This window comes from Psammomys obesus, unplaced genomic scaffold (assembly GCF_907164565.1).
Source record: "Psammomys obesus unplaced genomic scaffold, mPsaObe1.curated_primary_1811, whole genome shotgun sequence".
Classification (NCBI taxonomy): Eukaryota; Metazoa; Chordata; class Mammalia; order Rodentia; family Muridae; genus Psammomys; species Psammomys obesus.
Window position 1 is genome coordinate 12,393,442 of NW_026594428.1, and position 18,953 is coordinate 12,412,394.

Sequence of the window (18,953 nt, forward strand, 5' to 3'; positions counted from 1 at the left end):
TGGTGGTGTCAGCGGTCAAAGGACCAGACTGTCATTTTAAGCTTTGTACTATTATCTTATCTTGTCCAAAGGGTGGGAAGGAGCGTTAGACAATGGAGAATGACTGAGTGTAGCCAGGTAGGTCCTGATAAAACTCATTCCCCGGGGAGGTACAACTGCAGTCCTGGGTTAAGATCCTTTCACCAGTGGGATAGTGTTGGAGCACACTGTAATCAGCCTTGGGTGGGACTTTGAGTTTGAACAGCCTCAGGTGGTCTCCTCAGGTCTCCTCGGTTCTCCCGGCCCAGGCTTTGTGAGGGACTAAATGAATTCAACATGAGGTCTTCAGAGGTTCAATGTGTATATAACATATGGTTTGTATACCTAATCATTATGGATCTTATTTTTGGTATGTTTCTTAACTCCACCATTGTCCAATTGTAGAAATGAGTTTGGTTTCTTTCTACCATAAAATGGTTAGGAATAATTATGTGCCAGTAGGAGGTATTCAAGCTGGTAAATTGGTAAGTTTTTAACAGCTTAAATCAACAACTTAAATCATTTGAAACACTGAAGGTAGATACACAGTTAAATGTCTTTTCTCTATCTGTATAGGTGTGCAGGGTACAGTTCATTTACCTTCTGTGTCTGTGGATTTACCCTTCCTAGAAATTTTGTGAAATGGAAGTCTACAATATATAATTTTTTTTATTTGGCCTTTATCACTCCCAACAATGTTTCTGAAGTTCATTCTTATTGGAGAAACTATTGAACATATCAGTGATTTTTTTTTTCTTGTTACTGAGAGGTTGCACATAAATTTACCATGTTTTGTCTGCACCTACACCAATTGATAGACATCTGAATTATTTTCAGTGTTTGGCTGTTATGGATAAATAATGCCACTGTAAATGCTTGCATGCAAGGCTTCATGTGAGTCAATTTCCTGCTGCTGTAGCAAAATATCCAACAAGAAGAGCTTAGGGTTTAGTTTGGCTCACAGTTTAAAGGTACAGACCATCATGGTGGGAGGAGCTTGGGGCAGCTGATTATGTTGTATCTCAGTCAGAAAGCTGAGAATAATGAGCATCCTCCACTTTTCATACAGTCTAGGACGCAAGCTGAGGGCATGATGCCATCTTCCTTTAGCCTAGGTCTTCCTTCCTCATGAACCCAATCAAGATAACAATTCAGGGTGTGGCCAGAGGCTGACTCCTAGTCATTCTAGATCCTGTCAGATTATCAGTCAGTATTAACCATCTCAGATTTGGTCAGTTTCTTAGCTCTTCAGTAGGTTAATGCATCTTGGAGTTTTTCTTTTTCTTTCTCAGTGTCTAGGGGTTGGGTTGCTGGAGTATATATATATATGTATAGTAAGATTTGGCTGCTGTTTTTTGAAGAGGTTGCCCCACTGTCTTATGAAGTGGATGTACTTCCCATTACTCTAGTTTCTTTGTATCTTCACCCACGATTGGTAGAGTGTTTTCATTCTCTCCCAGAAATCACTGGCCACTGAAAATGGAATTCCTATGAACCCCACCTTTGTTACTTGCTTTTCTTTGGTATTATTCTGAAGATCAAAGGAGATGAGAATTCATATGCAAGTGCTTTGTGTTCCTCAAACAGTACTGTATATTAAGTTCTCAACCTTTTTTTTTTTTTTTTTTTTAGTTGTTAAATTTAACGCTCGAACATTGGTCTCAGACTTTTAAGATGAAAACATGTCTGTGTTTTAATAAAATGTATATGTTAGAATTCAACATGTTCCGCTTGCTTATAAAGGGAATTTTTACTCAAATTGTGAGCTTTCTCCATATGTTAGCTTGCCTGTTTTGTATATTATATTATCAGCCTTATTTAACAGTGACAGACTATAATAGTTTACATATGGTGGGCAAAGTTTTCTTCTTCACTCAGATTTGGATGGTCTGGTAAATGTCCGCTTGTGAACTTATTAAATCCAAGTGCTTGTGGGTGGCCTCTTCTGGACCTGGGCATGTGCATCCTGCTCTGCAGCAGCAGAGGCAGGAAGACTGGGGACTCCACAGAAACCACCGAGAGCGATCTGTGCAAGGGTATCCATTTCAGAGTTTGAAATGCAGTGTGAATTCTGTGAAAGTCACGAGTTTATGCATCTTCCAAGAACAAAGAGTGCTTTGAATGCATTTCCTTTCCTCCCTATGGAAGATAACTTCTTATTGTAGATCTAGGGGAACTGGCGGGCTCTGGGTTTGAGATCTCATAAAGGTTCTTTATCAGTAGTACTTCATACCTGTTGAGAAGACCTTTGGATACAGAGCTAAGCTGTGTGTTTGATCAGTGTCAACAAAGAGTGGAGAGCTTTTAGAGGAGAAGGTAAAGAGACCCAAGACAAGGATGTAAGGCTAAGAAACTGTGCACAGATTCAAAGTCTGTTCCTTGTGGCCTCTGGAAGTCCAGAGGATTGCATTAACCCTGATTGTGTGTGTGTGTGTTTGTGTGTGCATACATGTATATAGAGGCATATAGGTGTGTGTGCATGTATATAGAGGCCAGAGATCAGTGTTCAGCATCTTCCTCAGTCATACTCCACTTGGTTTTTCTTAGACAGGGTCTTTCACTGAACGTAAAGCTCATCAATTACTTTAGACTAGCTGGCCAGTCAGCCCCAGGGACACGCCTATCTCCACCTCCCCAGTGCTGGGATTAAAGTTGTATGCCACTGTGCCCGGGTTTTTACATGTATCCTGGGGCCCTGAACTCAGGCTGTCTGGCTTGCATGGTAAGCACTTTACCAACTGAATCATCTTTCCAACCCCCTGGGCTACATTTATATTTGTTTGGTAAAAATACTTCCTTCTTACTAAGTAGAAAAGTTAATAAACTGGGATATTGAGCTGTGAGCTTCTTTTTGTTGAAAATAATGCAGGTGAGAGTCCTGGTAGGCACTTGTGGTTTGAGGGTGAACATGAGAATTAATTACTGTTTCATATTTTAACCTCAGAGGAAAGTCTTACCCTGGAGATCTCTCTCTGTATGTGTGTATGTGCACAAATGTGTGTAGGTGAAAACATATCTCTGTCTATATGTGTATTTATGTGCATGTGTGTGCATGTATTTGTGTGCATGCATATGTATATGCATATGTATTCATGTACATACATGCATGTGTTGGTATGTGCATGTATGTTTGGAGGTATTTCAAAACTCAACCATTGCAGTCTCTAATGCACAAATTGAAAAGAATGAATGAAGTCCTTCAGCCACTTGGAAGCCCTTTCCTAGAATTTTGTGGTTAGGGTATGGAGTGACACTTGAGAGAACAGTCTTAGCGGATGTCTGAAATAAATGTTCTTTTTGGAAGCAGCTGTTTGCTAATAAAGAAATCAGGTCTGGCAGCCCTGTTGTCATTCTTTCCATGTGTTCCTAGTGTCTCAGCCCAAAGTGGGGAGTCAGGGACATGACAGGCCTCGGGGGGGAAAGGAAGTTGGCCCAGTTGGCACATGTGTTCTTTAAATAGTCCTCAGAACCTGAGAGCGCACTTCATATTGGGGTTTGATGCTGTTTTCTACCTTTTTAGCGGAGGATTCCCGTCCTCTGTGGGTGATGGCTAACAAACTATGGATAGAACAAATTATCTACCAACATGTACAGAAGGAGGGAGGGCCTTGTCCAGGGTCATCCCCTGGGTCCTGGCAGTCACAAAGCTCACTGGACAATCAAGTGTCCCTGGCAGTGGGGAAAGGACTTTGTCACTCTTCTGGCCTCTGGCCACCTTGGTCTTAAGAACGCTCAAGCCTTCTGAACATGTGACCCCTTCTTGCTGGGACCTTGGAGTTTAGCTTGATTGGCCCAAGCTGACTTACTTAGGGTTCTGGAAAGGGTGGTCTCAGCAAAAGCTTTCCATACTTTCTGATGCACTTTGAATAGCTGCATGGAGGGAAGAAATAAGTCAAACTTATATCTTGCAGATTTTCCTTTTTAGGAGTAAGAGAGAGAACTGTCCTACATATGTTATATGTATAACTTCCCACTTAAAATGACCCCTTTGTTGTATTTAATTGCTGATGGATGATTTCTGAATGGGTTTGGTAAAGATTTTTTTTTCTTGACTACAGTAATACATTTGTTTCTTTTGTGGGGAAGGTTTATTATTATTATTAGTAGTAGTAGTAATTAGTTTAATGTCAAGGTCTCCATCCCAGCTCACTGTCCTCCCCACTTACTTCATTCCTCTTGACCCCTTTTCTGTTCCCTAAGTGGTCATTCTTTTGACTTCATGTCCCCAATACACAATTAATTTGATTTAAGGAGACAGATTGCATAAATGTGAAGTGGAAAGAGTATGGCATTATAAATTCGAGCAGTTGGGGCTGGACAGATAGCTGGTGGTTAAAGGCACACACTGTTCATGTAGAGAACTCAGGTTCTGTTCCCAAAACCTACTTCAGGAGGCTCACAGCCTTTCCTGTAATGACAGCCCAAGGAGAGCTGAGCCGTTCTTCTGGCCTTCACGGGCAATGCCCTCAGGTTTCTCACACACATGCGATTAAAAATAGAGTACAACCTTCATTTCAAAAAGGAAATAGAAATTGGAAGGCTGGTTTGTGAGTTCTCTGGGTCACTTCTTAAGCTACTTACTGGTCATCTGTTTGGTGGAACAATGAAAAATGGAAGTGAGATCAATGTTAAAAATATATATACATAAGCTCCATAAACTATAGTTGTTTAGGCTACAGCCTTTTAGGTATCTTGTGAATTCCTAGGAAAGTCCATACCAGCAAACTAAGTACTCACAGTTCCCTCTTTTGAAGATTTATGTTAGCTTGTGTGTTTTAGTACAAACTGTGACAGTGGACTGGGCCAAAGTCTCTCAAGCAGACACCTGTGTGAAGCGTGGCCTGGGAAGGTGGGGCACACCAATTCACACCAAAGTAGTGGCCTGGGTGAAGGTGTGGCTCCTGAAGCCAGCTTTCTTAGTGTGTTGGACAAGGTACTTATCTGTAATACTCTGTTTCACCTTCTGTGCTGTGGGAGTGATGGATAGTGCCTGCCTACTGGCTGCCAGAAGTCAACTGAGATCATCTGGGAGGGTCGTTGCACAGTAGGGATGTGGGGTGCCATCCTCTTTCTTTGTCTGCCTGGTGGGATTTGTCACACAATGGGGAATGAGAAAAGGCTGTGGGTAATGCTCTCTCTCAAGCAACCTTTGCTTTCTTGAAGAAGACATTTGCTTTTTCACACAGATTAGTCTTAAAATATTTTTTTATCTGTGTGGGTGTTTGAAGTATGTGCACTGTGTGTCTGGTGCACACAGAGGTATTGGCTCCCCTAGAACAAAAGGTTGTGAGCTGCCATCTGGGTGCAGGGAATTGAACCTGGGTCCTCTGGAAGAGCAACCAGTGCTCCTAAGTGGTGAGCCCTCTCTCCAGGGCCTATATTTGCTTTTAACAACCCTATATAGGAGTTGTAGTTATTTCAAGAGTGGTGTTTTGTGACTGAATATCATTTGAACTCATAATTAAATTTTGTTTTCTTTCCAGGGAACACGGGTCTGGCTAAGAGAAAATGGCCAGCATTTTCCGAGTACTGTAAATTCCTGTGCAGAAGGCGTCGTGGTCTTCCAGACAGACTATGGGCAGGTGAGAACAAGTCCCTGTTGTTTCATGATGTCTACATTCCACTCTACATTACCCGTGGGCACTTGTGGTCCCCTTCACAGGCTTCCACATAGACAAACACACACAGACTTATTCTCTCTCTTAAGTGATAAGTCAGAGTCTAAGAGGGCATCGCATGCAGAATATGTACCTTGTATATGATGTATGTGACACCATCCTTGCAAAGGAAGAACGGCAACTGTCCCAGCTAGTGTGGGGTAGAAGGGCACAGCAGTTATGACTTCCTTTCTTGTGTGACCAGTATGGCAAGACCGAACACCACAGACAGTTTAAAAACATCACCATCTCCTCCCACCCCCTCACAGTTTTTGAGGCTGAAAGGTTTGAGGTCAAGGCCCCAGCTGATTGTGTGCCAGAAGGTTCTACTTCCTGGTTCACATGTGACCTGGCTTGTGACGTGGTGGGAGGAATGAGACAGTGCTCTTCATTGTCTTTCATAGAGGCAGTGATCTCATCCTGAGGACTCCATCCTCATTATGCCTTTACCCCACTAAGGCCCCACCTACTAATGCCCTTACAGTGGAGTTAAGATTTGAGTGTATGGATTTGGCTAGGGAGTGTACACTAACCTACCTGAGTGTACACTCAGCCTACTGTTTATGATAGACTGAAGTATGCCCATGAGGAGTCTGGGGTACTGGTGTTATCATCACTTGCAGAGCCCTGAGGAAACTGCCCTGATGTGCTTGGCTTAGAGATCAACATGACTAGAGTGCTGGGAATGAAGGAAGACAGACACACATACAGAAAAGCTGGGATGGAGATGGTCCATGCGCTCTGATGGAGATATACCTGCAGCAGCCAGGAAACTCAGCGTTGACCATGGAGGCAGTTAGCTAATCTGGGTAGGGGATTGCTATAGAACCATCACCAGGAAGCTGTGCCTGGTATTTTCTGCATACAATGCCAACATCAGAACCGGGAACAAGAGAAGGCTTTTCTACTCCCTGACCCTGATCCATGGTTCTGAGGTATTGGGGTCCCTGACATGGCCATGTGCGTGTCAACAATATACATTTACTCAGAACTTTCTCTGTTTCCCACAGGTGTAAAACATAAGGAAGTAGAAGTAGTCATTTGGGTTGATGATAAGCTGTGTTGATGATAAGGTTAGTTCTCTATGGTTAAAGGTAGAAGGACTTCCTGGTCAGTGTAAACTTCCAAGGGATTGCCCACTTGGAGAACTTTCTCAGTTCTTGAATTTGTAATCAGTCTCGACACTGGGTTGTTTTCCAGGCTTGTTTCTGTCTCATCTGGGAGTCTCAGTTGGACTTTCATTGATTACCAGTGGATTTGGGGGTCTGGGGAGGGGCCAAAGAGACCACATGCTGAATGGCCATCTGCAGCACAGCCATGACTGTTGCCCACTTCAGCTGCTTCCCCACAAACCTCTGGTAGTAGTTTGTGGTCTGTCGGATAAGAACTAAGTCACTGGAAGGGGCTGGAATGGAAAGCCAGACATCTCCGCATTGTTTACCTGACAGGACTGGTCAGAGCTTTTTTGTCTCACCATTACCATTACTGTCTAGCTTCCCCTCCCACTCTCCCTGATGAGAGCTCAGTTCCTTTCAGACCCTGACAGCTCTTCTCTAAAGGATGTGAAAAGGAAAAACAGTATTTAAACAGCATGCCATTAGCATAACTATGTTCCTGAAAGCACTATAAAGTTTATTAGCATTCTTTTCTTTTCAGCTTTGTTTTGATTCTAAATCTGCTTTTTTTTTTTTTTTTTTAAACTTAAAATCATGATGAAAACTCTAGTAAGGGCTAAAGAGATAGCTTTGTGGTTAAGAGCATTAACAGGATCAGAATTTGGATCTCAGCATCCACGTAAGGTGGCTCACCACCGCCTGTAACTCCAACTCCAGGGAATGCAGTGCCCTCTTCTGGCCCCTGAGCACCCATACACATGGTATGCCCACATACAGACACACATGTGCACACAAATAAAAATAAAGCACATGACATTAGCTTTTGCAGTGCATCCACTTACCCTTGTACACTTCCGTGGCCACATTCTCTGGCCAGTCTTCATAACTTTTTGTCTCACAGCATTGCTACTCTAGACGCCCTCAAACTCACACACTAATTCCTTCTCTCCTTCCCCACTATTTGGTAAGTAGCTTTATTTGTTTTTGTCTCTGATTTTGATAAGTGCTTTATGTGAGTGGCATCATATAGCATCTGTCCTAAGACTGGCTTATTGCACTCAGCGCAGTATCCTTGATATTTTCATTGTAGCCCCACCTCACTTGTGTGGCAGCAACTCCCCACAGAGCAACCCTACCTTTCAGTGCTGTTGCTGTAAATTACAGTTATAGTCTGTGCCACATGAGTCCTCTGCTGGCTCTGATGGGTAGAGAGTGGGTGGTCACGTCACTCTTGACAGTATTTATAGAGTGTGGGCTTAGCAAGGACGAAACCAGAATAATGTGTTCCTAAATCTAAAAGCAACACAGAATCCTGACCTCAAAATCCTCACTGGGTCATTGAATATATGGTTTATGTTATCCAGTCCTTCACTCCAAATATAACATGTATACTTAGCTTGACGATTTGTGTGAGAATTGCAGGGTTCCCAGGATGAGAAGAGTGAGGCACAGCTCAGGTTAGGATTGGGCCAAGAGCCGGCAGAAGCAGAGAAAGCAGCACACGGCCTAAGTGCTCACACCTGACCGCAAACACAGAATGGAGAGAGCACACTATGTGTAGGGGAGGCTAAAAACTCATAAAGTCCACCTCCAGTGTCATGTTCCCCCCTTCCCCTCCTAAAGGTTCCATAGCCTCCCTGTAAACTGCATCGCCAAGCAAGAGTGAGTGTTCAAAAGACCAGAGCCTTTGGGGACCCCAGTTTTCTTGGACAACAACGTCTGGGCAGTTTTGTAAGATTTCACAAAGCATCACCGCTTCTTGAGAGTGCAGACAAAGCTAAGACCATTCCCTGTGAGAGGGTCCAAGCCTGACTGAGCTTTGGCTCTTCTAGCACACACAGATGTACTGATAATCACAAGAGCATCCTCCAGGGAAGTATAGAATTGAGAAATACATTCTAAATTTGACTTTTTCACTTGGGGAGATTGAAATATTTTATTACCTTTGTTTAGAAAATGTCTAATCTCAGTGCTTTGAAATAGCTTGCAGTGTATCACCTTACCTAATTGTATGTTAAAGGGTTGTTGTTTAATTTACTTCAGTAAATTTCATCAAGGCTATTGCTTGTACAAGGATTATAGTGCTTTTCCATCTGAATTTTCTTTTTCGGAGCTCCTAAAATATTTACTGGTTGGGAATATAATCACGAAAAATCTCCGAGTCATTGCCCCCTTTCAAGATCTCTTCTTCTGTCTATTTCCAACAAGTATAATTAGATTTGCTTTCAAAGGCTATTCTCAATTTTAAACCGCCAGTAAAAGCCATTAGGTTCTTTGCATTGCCTCTGTTCCCTGACAAAGACTTTTTCTAGTCACACTAATTACTAATAATCACACCTCCCACTTAAGCCAGCTCTAACCTGATTTTGTTTGACCTTCTAGTTTGACCTGTTGTAGCTAATGCTGTGGGCCTAATTCTTTGAAACCTATGAATGAGTTAATTAGTGTAGTGACTTTTCATTTAAGGTTGTTTTTATTTCTATTTTTTCCTCTCTTTCACCCTAGCTGCTTTTCTTTCGCTCCACCCCACCTGAAATGCTTTCTTGTCTCCCTCTCATTTATGAATGTTTTATGTCCTCTGAACATCTTGTGGACATGGGTAGCTTTTGACCTCTTTACTCCTGCCTCCTGGAGAGCTCTTCCCCTAGGCCTATGAATGCTTGACCCAAACAAATGGAACAGCCCAGGCTATGTCCTATACCAGAGCTAGCCCTGCAAGTCACTGGGAATTGGGCAACTAGAACTCATTGGCTTTCATTCTAGGTGGTCAGAAGTCAGAAGGGACTGTGCAGGTCGCCAACACTTAAGCTGAGCTGTCATGTGCAAGCTCGGGAACACCCGTGCCTTTGACAGCCAGGAGGCTGCATTCCAGGCTTCGAAGGCTAGGCCAGCTGTCCAAAGGCAGCTGTCTTGGTGGAGTCTTCAGCACCAGAGAATGCGATGTCATGGACCAACTCCTTTTACTGCCGGGATGGGAAGTAGGGAACGGCAGCTGGTGGCCCCCACCCTTCTAGGTAGCCTGACAAAAACTACTGGGTATTGATTTGTAGGGGGAGGGGGAGGCTTGCCAGGAAATAGCTTGGACTTATGAAGATGGAGTAAAAGGAGTTTATTAACAACATCTGTGCTGTCAAAGTAAAATTGTAAATTACATCATTAGGATACCATGACTCCAAAATCCAAATGCTAGGATAAAGAGGTGAGGTTCTAGTGATCTCACCTAGCTCAGCTGAAATTCCATGGCTTATATATCGCTTACAGTTTTAAAATTTTGTGTGTGTGTGTGTGTGTGTGTGTGTGTGTGTGAGAGAGAGAGAGAGAGAGAGAGAGAGATCTGTTTGTTGTACATGCCATGTGGAGAGAGAGAGAGAGAGAGAGAGAGAGAGAGAGAGAGATCTGTTTGTTGTACATGCCATGTGGAGACCAGAAGACAACCTTGAGTGCTGTTTGTCAGGAGCCTTACACTTTACTTTTGAGGCAGGTGCTCTTGTTGGTCAGGTAGGCCAGGCAGGCAGGCCAATGACCCCATGTATCTGTCTGTCTCTTCCTCTCCAGTTCTGCATTACAAGAACACCCCGCCTCATCTGTCTGTTTTTTTCTTGTTAAACCCACATCTTGGTGATGGTAAAGCATGCATGAATTTTATCCACTGAGCTATCTCCTCAGTGCTGTTTGTTTGTTTGTTTGTTTTCCTAAATATGTGTTTCCTATTCCTTTCTTAGCCTTTTTAAATGCCCTCCACCCCTGTATGGGAAGGAAAACATTTTCATTTAATAGGGATGGCTTTCCTATTTTTTTTACTCAAGAGGACCAGAACATGCCATCAGTTGTATTTTGGCTCAGTATAGCCCTTTCAGGTCTTGAAGGTCCCTCAGATTGAAGCTGTTGCTTCCAATAAAAGCACCCTGTGGATTTGGTTAAACCACCCACAATTGCTAGTTCCAGAGGTCAAAGGGGCTTGAATACCAGTGGTTTTTGTGATTTAGCATGTAATAGCATGTAACATCTCCTTGTTTTAGATTATTGATCTGTGCATGGTTTGAGATAAGGTTTTTTTGTTATTGTTTTTGATCGCTTACAGTAAAGTTTACCAAAATAAACATTTGGGGGGTTTTTTTGTTTGTTTTTTTGGTTTTTGTTTTTTGCTTCCTGCATTCCAGATAGGAGGCAAAGCACAGCCCTGACCCAGTACAGGAAGTTCCATGCTCTTGGAGAATCACAGCCTGCTTTTATTTTTCTTGTTCCTAGCAGCTACAAACCTGCTTTGAGCTTTTTCTGAGGGTCCGCTAAAGATATGGCATGACTAGCGTACAGACGCCCACATTTAAGCTGCAAGAAAAATGAACAGATACGCGTGGAGCTTTTCCTTTCTTTTCGGACTGGAGCCAGACCTTATCTTGTATTTTGTATCTGTGGTGTGTTCATTGTAGCATGCGTTTATACATGCTACACAAAATTTGCCACTCTAACCATGTTTAATGGCAACGTGGTATCACACCTGGTATCATGCTACTCTCACCAGACCTGCATCTAAACATCTACTATCCTAAACAAAACTTGGAGCCTAGTTAGTAAGCTGTGTATACGTGAATGTATATGTGGATATGTGTCCCTTGTGCTGTGTATCTTAAAGCTGCTTTATTCTTGTCTGCCTTTTCTCGTGCACATTTAAAAAATAATAGTGGTGCTAGTGACATAGATTAGTCTTGGGGGTAGAGGAATGCTCTTGCTTATTAGCATGTTGAGGGCTGTGGGTTTGACCTCCAGTGACATACACACACACACACACACACACACACACACTAATTTTTTTTAAGTATTCTGGTTTGTTTCTCAAAGGAGACATAGTTTTACAACCCAGATCCCAACATGGACAGATGAGAGGTCTCATGAATCCTACTTCCAGCTGAGCAGCTATAGGCTGCTGGGGAAAGGACAGCTTTCTCCTTGATGTAGCCCCTAAGGTACTGCCCATGCTTCACTAAATACAGGCAGCACCAACTGGACTGGGTGGCTTTGGAGAAAGAAAAAGAGCACATTAAGTTGGGAGGTAAACGTGTGTGTGTGTGTGTGTGTGTGTGTGTGTGTGTGTGTGTGAGAGAGAGAGAGAGAGAGAGAGAGAGAGAGAGAGAGAGAGAAATATAGGAGAAGAATTAGGGGCTGGGTTGCGGTGAGTTTGATCAGACACATTATAGGTACATATGAAATTCTTAATTTAGAAATGCTCTTGTTTAAAAGAAAAGAAAGATGGCTTTGGACCTGACTCTGGACTGTGGAGTGGAGACTATGCTGGTCTCAAGTAGGTCTGCCAAGCACCACTGACCAGGCAGTTCCTGCTGTGTGCCCTGCTGTTGGGGTGGGTGGGCCACAGGGCCATCCTGAAAGCAAGAAGAAAGGAGAGCATGCTGGTGACAAGTGGCAGATAATTTTAAACATTGTGTGTGTGTCCCTGTTCTCTATGGATGCCTCATGGTGCTTTCGTGTTTTTCCTGAGCTCCCTCCCGTCTAGACAGTGCAGTTACATTCAGGAAACAGCCCTGGGCTAGGAGCTTGTGACTTTTTTGTGCTTTTCTCGCATTTTGCTGTTATATCCTGGAAGTACCTTACTTGAGATGGATGTTAAGTCACAGCCATGGAGTTCCCTAGAGCTAGAGGTCTGTTTTCTGGAGACCCAGCTCCTATGGGCCTGAACGTAATTCATTCAACTTACTGGCTCTTGAGGGTTTTTTTGTTTTTGTTTTTGTTTTTGTTTTTTTCCTGAGTACCATGTAGTTGAGGCTTTCTAGATGTCTTCCAGGAATTTAGATTGACTCAAAGATGTAAAGTCAAATGTTTCCATTAGTTTTTACACTGGGATTATAGAGAAAAAATGCTTTTGCTTGTTTATTAGTGCATTTTGTTCCAGAAAAAACATGTGTGTATTCCCAAGGATGCTTTGCTTTATCTAGAAGCTTCCTCATTATAATTCCAAGTAGACTCCCTCAAGCAGACTAAGCCTGCCCCATCCCTATCCTCCTGGGAGCCTGGTTCTTGCAGAGATGTCTTTGACTGCATTCAAGGATGTACATACCTATACAAGCTTGATACATTCCTCTACCTGAATCAGTTCTGCTTTCTTGACAGCAGCTCACATGCACATCTCACCCTCCTCTCCAAAGTCCATAAGATTGTACTTGCAGTTGTTATGACCCCTAGACCTTGAGGTTATAGCTAGGCCCATGGATGGACTCAGAAAATCTGGAGTGAATGAATGATGTAATTTGTAATTAGCATAAAGCCAAACAAGTCAGTAGAATGTTGTATACTCTGTTAGGTGTGTTATTGTGACATTTTGATGAAGGAGTTGTGGCTTGTTGTTGGGTTTATTGTTGTTTGTTCCTTTTCTTTGTTAAATTGAGACCTGTATGCCTTTGAATCTGTTCTGGGTATGTGTCTAGGCTGGAAGTCAAAATTAGTTTTTGAGACAGGAGCTCTCACTGAATCAGGAGCTCGTTGGCTTGGATAGGCTGCCCGGCAAGTCCCCAGGGTCTGCCTGTCTCTGTCTCCCCAGAGAAGCAGCCATGTGTCTTTGCACAGGTGTTTTATGTTTGCTAAGAATCTGAACCACAAACATCTTAACCTCTGAATCAGGTCCCCAACCCCTGAGCTCTTTAAGTAAATGGTTCTCTTGCTCTAGCCTCCCAAGGACTAGGGTGATAGCCAAACAATTCTGAGTCTTCGTTTGAACTTTTAAAGAGCGCGCGCGCGTGTGTGTGTGTGTGTGTGTGTGTGTGTGTGTGTGTGTGTGTTAGTCAGAAGATATCTTGCAGGAATCAGTTTTCTCTTTCTCAGCTTATCAGTCCTGGGGATCAAACTCAGGTAGTCTTTACTGGCTGAGCCATCTTACCAGCCCAATGTTCTCATTCTCAAACGACCGAAGATAGCAGAAGCAAGAGCAGCATGTACAAGAATCTTAGGGTGAGGAGTTCACCGGGTAAGTTCTTCTCAGAAAGTGTGTAAATCACCCACATATATTCAAAGGGTCTGAATGAGATGACAATATGGCAGGGAGTCTTCTTTTGGGGGAATTATTTCATTTGATAGACTCCAGAAACATATAAACTATATTTTCATTTCCTGGAGGAGGGACAGTGAGTGGGTATTAACTTTTATTCAAAATCTCTTTTTCAGAATTTATTATACTAGAACCTGAAGTACTGATCTATAAACTTCAGCAGCCACATTGAAACAGGAAGCTATTTCCAGTGCCACTTTCAGCCATGTTATTGTGCCAAGGAATATGGGCAGTGCCCAATGTTATAGACCCTGTCTTGCCAACAGCACAGCACCCTTCCTGTTTCCTTGTCTGTTTCAATTAGGTAAGCATTCCTGATGTCTGGGATTGCTTTTCCAGTCCACTTAACTGAATTTAGCTTGAGTAGATTTGGAATCCCATTTATTCTTGTCACTGTCTTCCAGAACAAGTCTTTTGCCCTCCCAGCCTTACTCCTTTCATGTGAGCATCTGGGTACCCTCTGTCTGGCCTTCTAGTGAGAAAAGAGATGATGAAGTCTCTGGTTAGCAGTATTTACTGGCCTGGGGGAAGACTAGGTTGACTACACACACATTAAAGAGAGAACAGATGGCCTCTACCTTTGGTCAGGGCTTTAAAAATTTTGATTCTATCTATCTATCTATCTATCTATCTATCTATCTATCTATCTATCTATCTATCTATGCTTTCTATCCTTCCTTGGACCACTTGTTGATTTTTTTTTTTTAATTTTTAATTTTTTGTCCTGGAACTGTGAATTGCTTTTTCTTTATGGATCCAATACATCTTTTCTCCCCAATCTGTGGGTTAGCCTTTTTATCTGAACTCATGCATTCCTATAACCTATGCCCCTCCCCTTATTTTTGCTAACCTCTTGGGTGCAACCTCAGCTCCCAGGAGCTTGCTCTTTGTTCCCAGTCTGTTGTACACACAGCTCTTTCCAGCAACTGGCGAGGCTTCTGGTCTTACAGGGCTAGTGTTTAGACACAAAGAGAGAGATCTGATGTCTGGTGATAGTGACTTCCACCTTTGCATTCAGTTTAGGGGTTAACTCAATAAATTAAATTGTTCATATTCAAAAGCAGTATTCTTGGTACCCCTGGATGTTGAAATAATCAGCCATGTAATGATAGATGCTAAATTTAGAACAGGCTTTAATTTATGATCAATAGAAATGCAACAGAAGACCAAATCAAACCCTTTTATATAAATATTTAAAAGCAGTATATCTTTGTTATGCATATCATCTTGTGAGAACTGTATGTGAAGACCTTATTTGGATCATAATCAACTCAGAAATTATCTATGGGAATTAGATACAGCGTCATTTAGTGCTGTGCAGGATTCAGTAGGCTAAGCAGAAAAACTTTGTTAAATTCAGGAGGTTATCTGTTTGCGAATACGTTGCATTCCATTCCAAAAATTAATTTATAAGCCTGTTATTTGGAACAAGATTCTCCAAAGACTTGTGGTATCCATGGCTAATTGATTATCTAGTCTCTCCACAAAGATCTGTTCCGGAATCTCTAATGCACCAGAAGGCGGGATGATGCTGAAGTCCTCCATTGCCTGATTCCCACTCTAACCATCCTCAGAGTTCCATCCCAGGATGCCTCAGTGGTGACTGGAGAGAGTCTTCTCCCCCCTCAGGTCAAAGCAGGAGGAAAAGGAGCCACCTATGCTAGACTGTGTGCTTCCCATTGTCGACAAGGATGAGGCTTCATTAGGATTGGCACAGGGTGCGGGTGAAAGGATTTAAGTGATATTTGCATATCGATTCTTCTTGCCAGGACCACAGTGGTGCATTCCAATCTCTTCATGCTGCTTCACTCTCAAAACCTTGCTACAGGGAAGTCGTTGACCAGCTGTCTTCATTTCTTTTCCTGTTGCTGTGAAAATTAAAAAAAAAAAAAAAAATCTGATGCAAAAGCAACTTTAGGGAGAAAGGGTTTATCTTACAGTTCAAGGGGCAGTCTGCCAAGGCAGGAAAGTGAAAACCTGAAGAGTCAGTTACATTGCACTGGAAACAGAAGGTTGATGCATGCTGCTACTCAATTCCGTTTCTTTGTTTAATCCAGGATCCCAGCCAGGAAATGGCATCACCCATGGTTGGTGCGTCTTTCTGCCTTAGCTAAGCAATCAAGACAACCTTCCACAGCCAGAGTCTCCAAGTGACTCTAGAGTCTTTAAGATGACAGTTAACACCGACCATCAGGCCCAACATGTGTTACTGATAAGGAAGTTGGCCCTGCCTAGGTCTAGGAAGGCACAAGTGTTGTCATTCACATGCAGTGCCAATCCTGATGAGGGCTCTGCCTGCTCTTGATACCCTCCCCCACCACTCATTCTCTCTCTTTCACCAATAGTGTGTTTTGCCTGCACATATGTATGTATGTATGGTGTATGTAGAGGCCAGAAGAGGGCATCATAACCGTTACACATGGTTGTGAGTAGCCAAGTCGGTACTGGGAACAGAACGCAGGTCCTGTGCCAGAGCAGCAAACGCTCTTAACCTCTGAACATCTTCTCCAGCCCCATCTCTGTCCTTCTTCCCCATTCAGATTAGCTTATGGCAGGAGCTTATGCTTTGCAATTGGTGTAACAATTCCCATTCTGAAATCTATGTCGTGTCAGTTTTCAATTGAACTGTATTTACCTCACCATTAGTGGTAGTCAATTGGCTTATACTGATGTTTTTGAAAACAGTTTTCCCTCTGTCTCAAGGAGGGAGAAGTTTGGGGTGACATGTGAGAGTAAGGCCTTAGAGCTGCCCAACAGAAGAGAGCTCTGGGAGCTGGTAGGTGAGGGCCAAAAAGGCACGCTTCTATAGCTGTTGTGTTGAGATGCTAAACCCCAGTGTGATAAAATCTGGAGGTGAGGCCTTTAGGATTTAGTCCCAAGTAGGATTTACTGCTTCTAGGCATGAGGCCCATGTGAGCTTTCTTGCCCTTCCTACCATGGGAGGGCAGGGAAACAAGCACTATTTGAAACACAGAAAGCAACCCTCATCAGATTTTGGGAGCTGCCAACACCCTGGTGTTTATATTTCAGCTTCTGTCATGGTAAGAAATACATTTCAATTGTTGCTAAGACATCAGGCATGGCAATTTGTTATAGCAACTTGAACAGATGGAGGCTGGCTTGTTTACTTTCCCTCTTCAGGCTGGATGGAAGTCCAGGACAAAGAATGAGCTACCAAGGCAAAGCGAATGGAAGCTCATGCCTTCTGGATGCCTGTCCTGCATCCTCTTCAAGAACACATTACACTGAACCTGTTTTAAAGTATCTGCTTGTGGTGTTGTTGTCAACCTAGCCAGCATCTAAGAAATCAAACTGATGGCCACTTCTGAGGGACTGCCCTTCCTAAAGTCCCTGGAAGCTTAGTCCATCCGCTTATGTGGCCATCACAACTGTATATATTATTGTACACAAATGAAATCTCGAGTTTCTAAAAATGTGGCCTCTAGCTTTGTGAAAGCAGCTGTTTGTATCGAATCGACATGTGCCAGGAAGACAGCATTACTGAACTTAATGCTTTCATAATCACTCCCATGTTTTACTGAACAGGAGCCACAAGTGCAGCCCTCATCCACAGACCCATGTAGAATAGACCAGAAGTTGAGAATGTCTTTCAGATTTTTCAATGTTTGGAAGAAGTCAAAAGAATAATAGTTAATGTCATGAAATTATGTGGAATTGAGGCATAATACAATTATATTGAAACAGGATACTGGCCATTTCTCAGCTTGTGGTCTGCAAGGGTGTTCATGCTGCAGCAGGTAGAGGCATAGCTGCAAAGCCTGAAGCGTTGTCCCCCTGGCCCATTGCAGAAAGCCTTTTACAGCCTCATCTAGATGATCATGTTTTGTAGTTGCTTCTATACGGTATTTAGGCTGCAGGGGCCTTCCAGTGGTTTCCCGCCTGCAACCCATCAGAATATCGCTCAGAGAGTGACCTAATAAAGTTCTGGGCCACTGAGCTATGCCCGGTGGTGCAGCCTCCCTGCATGTGGAGCCTGGCTCAACCTGCCTGACTCAATCTGTGAACGTTTAATAGCCTGCTAGAACATCTAGTCCAGTCATTGTGAAGAGGGAACAATGCCTTGGCTATGGGGGAAGGGTGGTCTGAGGACAACTCATGTTCCTTGGGCTAGGGACATGGCTCATTGCCAGACAACCTGAATTTGATCTCTGTGATGCACACATAGGAGAGAACCCCTCTTGAAAGTTGTCCTCTGGCCTACATACCTATGTGCTCTGGTGCCCTTGCACATACACATTAGATAAAATTTAATTGAAAAAATAAAAACATTTTCCTGTCCTCTGACCCAGGGCTCTCAAATCTGAATGAGAATCAGGATTTCATGGGAAGTTGTGACACCACTAGGTCCTGGGCTTCCACTGACCATTTCTGATTCAGCAAATCTCCAGTAGCTCCTGTTCGATTGCTTTCTGACAGGTCCCAGAAACTGTGGGTGCTGCTGATCTGGAAGCCTCACTTTGAAAATACATTGTAGGGCATCACAAGTTGTGGGTTTGGTACCCACCTCATCTTTCTCAAACCTGTTCTAAATGAAAGTGACTAATGCACCAGTGCATTTAAAAAAAAATGGTGGTCACTGTGACAGGCCAGGCCCTCTTCAACTGCTGCAGCCACAGAGAATCGATCTTCAACAGTGTGCGGTCTGGAGATCATGGTTTTTAATGTTAATATCAGCCAGCGACTCAGTTTGTAACATTTCCCATTCTCCAGGGCTTGATGGAGAGTCACTCCCAGTAATAGCAACAGTAGATGTCTGTGGTGTGTGTGAATTCCAGCATAACACATTCGCAAGGAAGATTTATGCCTTCTTAAAGCATTTACCAAACAGGCCAGTTGTGCTTATAAACACCCACGATTTGCTGTATAAATGTGGCCTCTGGTGCTTATTATTACTATTATGAAAGCAGTTCAGCTGTTAGCTCACCAGTTGCTGTGTGAGGGCGATTCATAGTGCTCCTTTTTTCAAGTGAGGTGCTAAAGCCTAAGAAGATGATTTCTCCTTTGGAAGCTGCTGCCAGAACTCTCGTAGTTAGCTTTGTGTCTGATAGGCTCTTTTCGTCTTGGATTGTGAGACAGGTGCTTACAATG

At 43.1% G+C, this 18,953-nt stretch overlaps 1 protein-coding gene across 1 annotated transcript in view; it reads left to right on the forward strand.

Annotated features, from left to right (window-relative positions):
* Myo10 (myosin X) overlaps positions 1 to 18,953 on the forward strand; it is a 173,423-nt gene that overhangs the window by 42,276 nt on the left and 112,194 nt on the right. Inside the window, exon 2 of the mRNA XM_055619008.1 lies at positions 5,502 to 5,600. Within this exon, the coding sequence (XP_055474983.1) occupies positions 5,502 to 5,600 (99 nt within the window). The remainder of the gene's footprint in view (positions 1 to 5,501; positions 5,601 to 18,953) is intronic.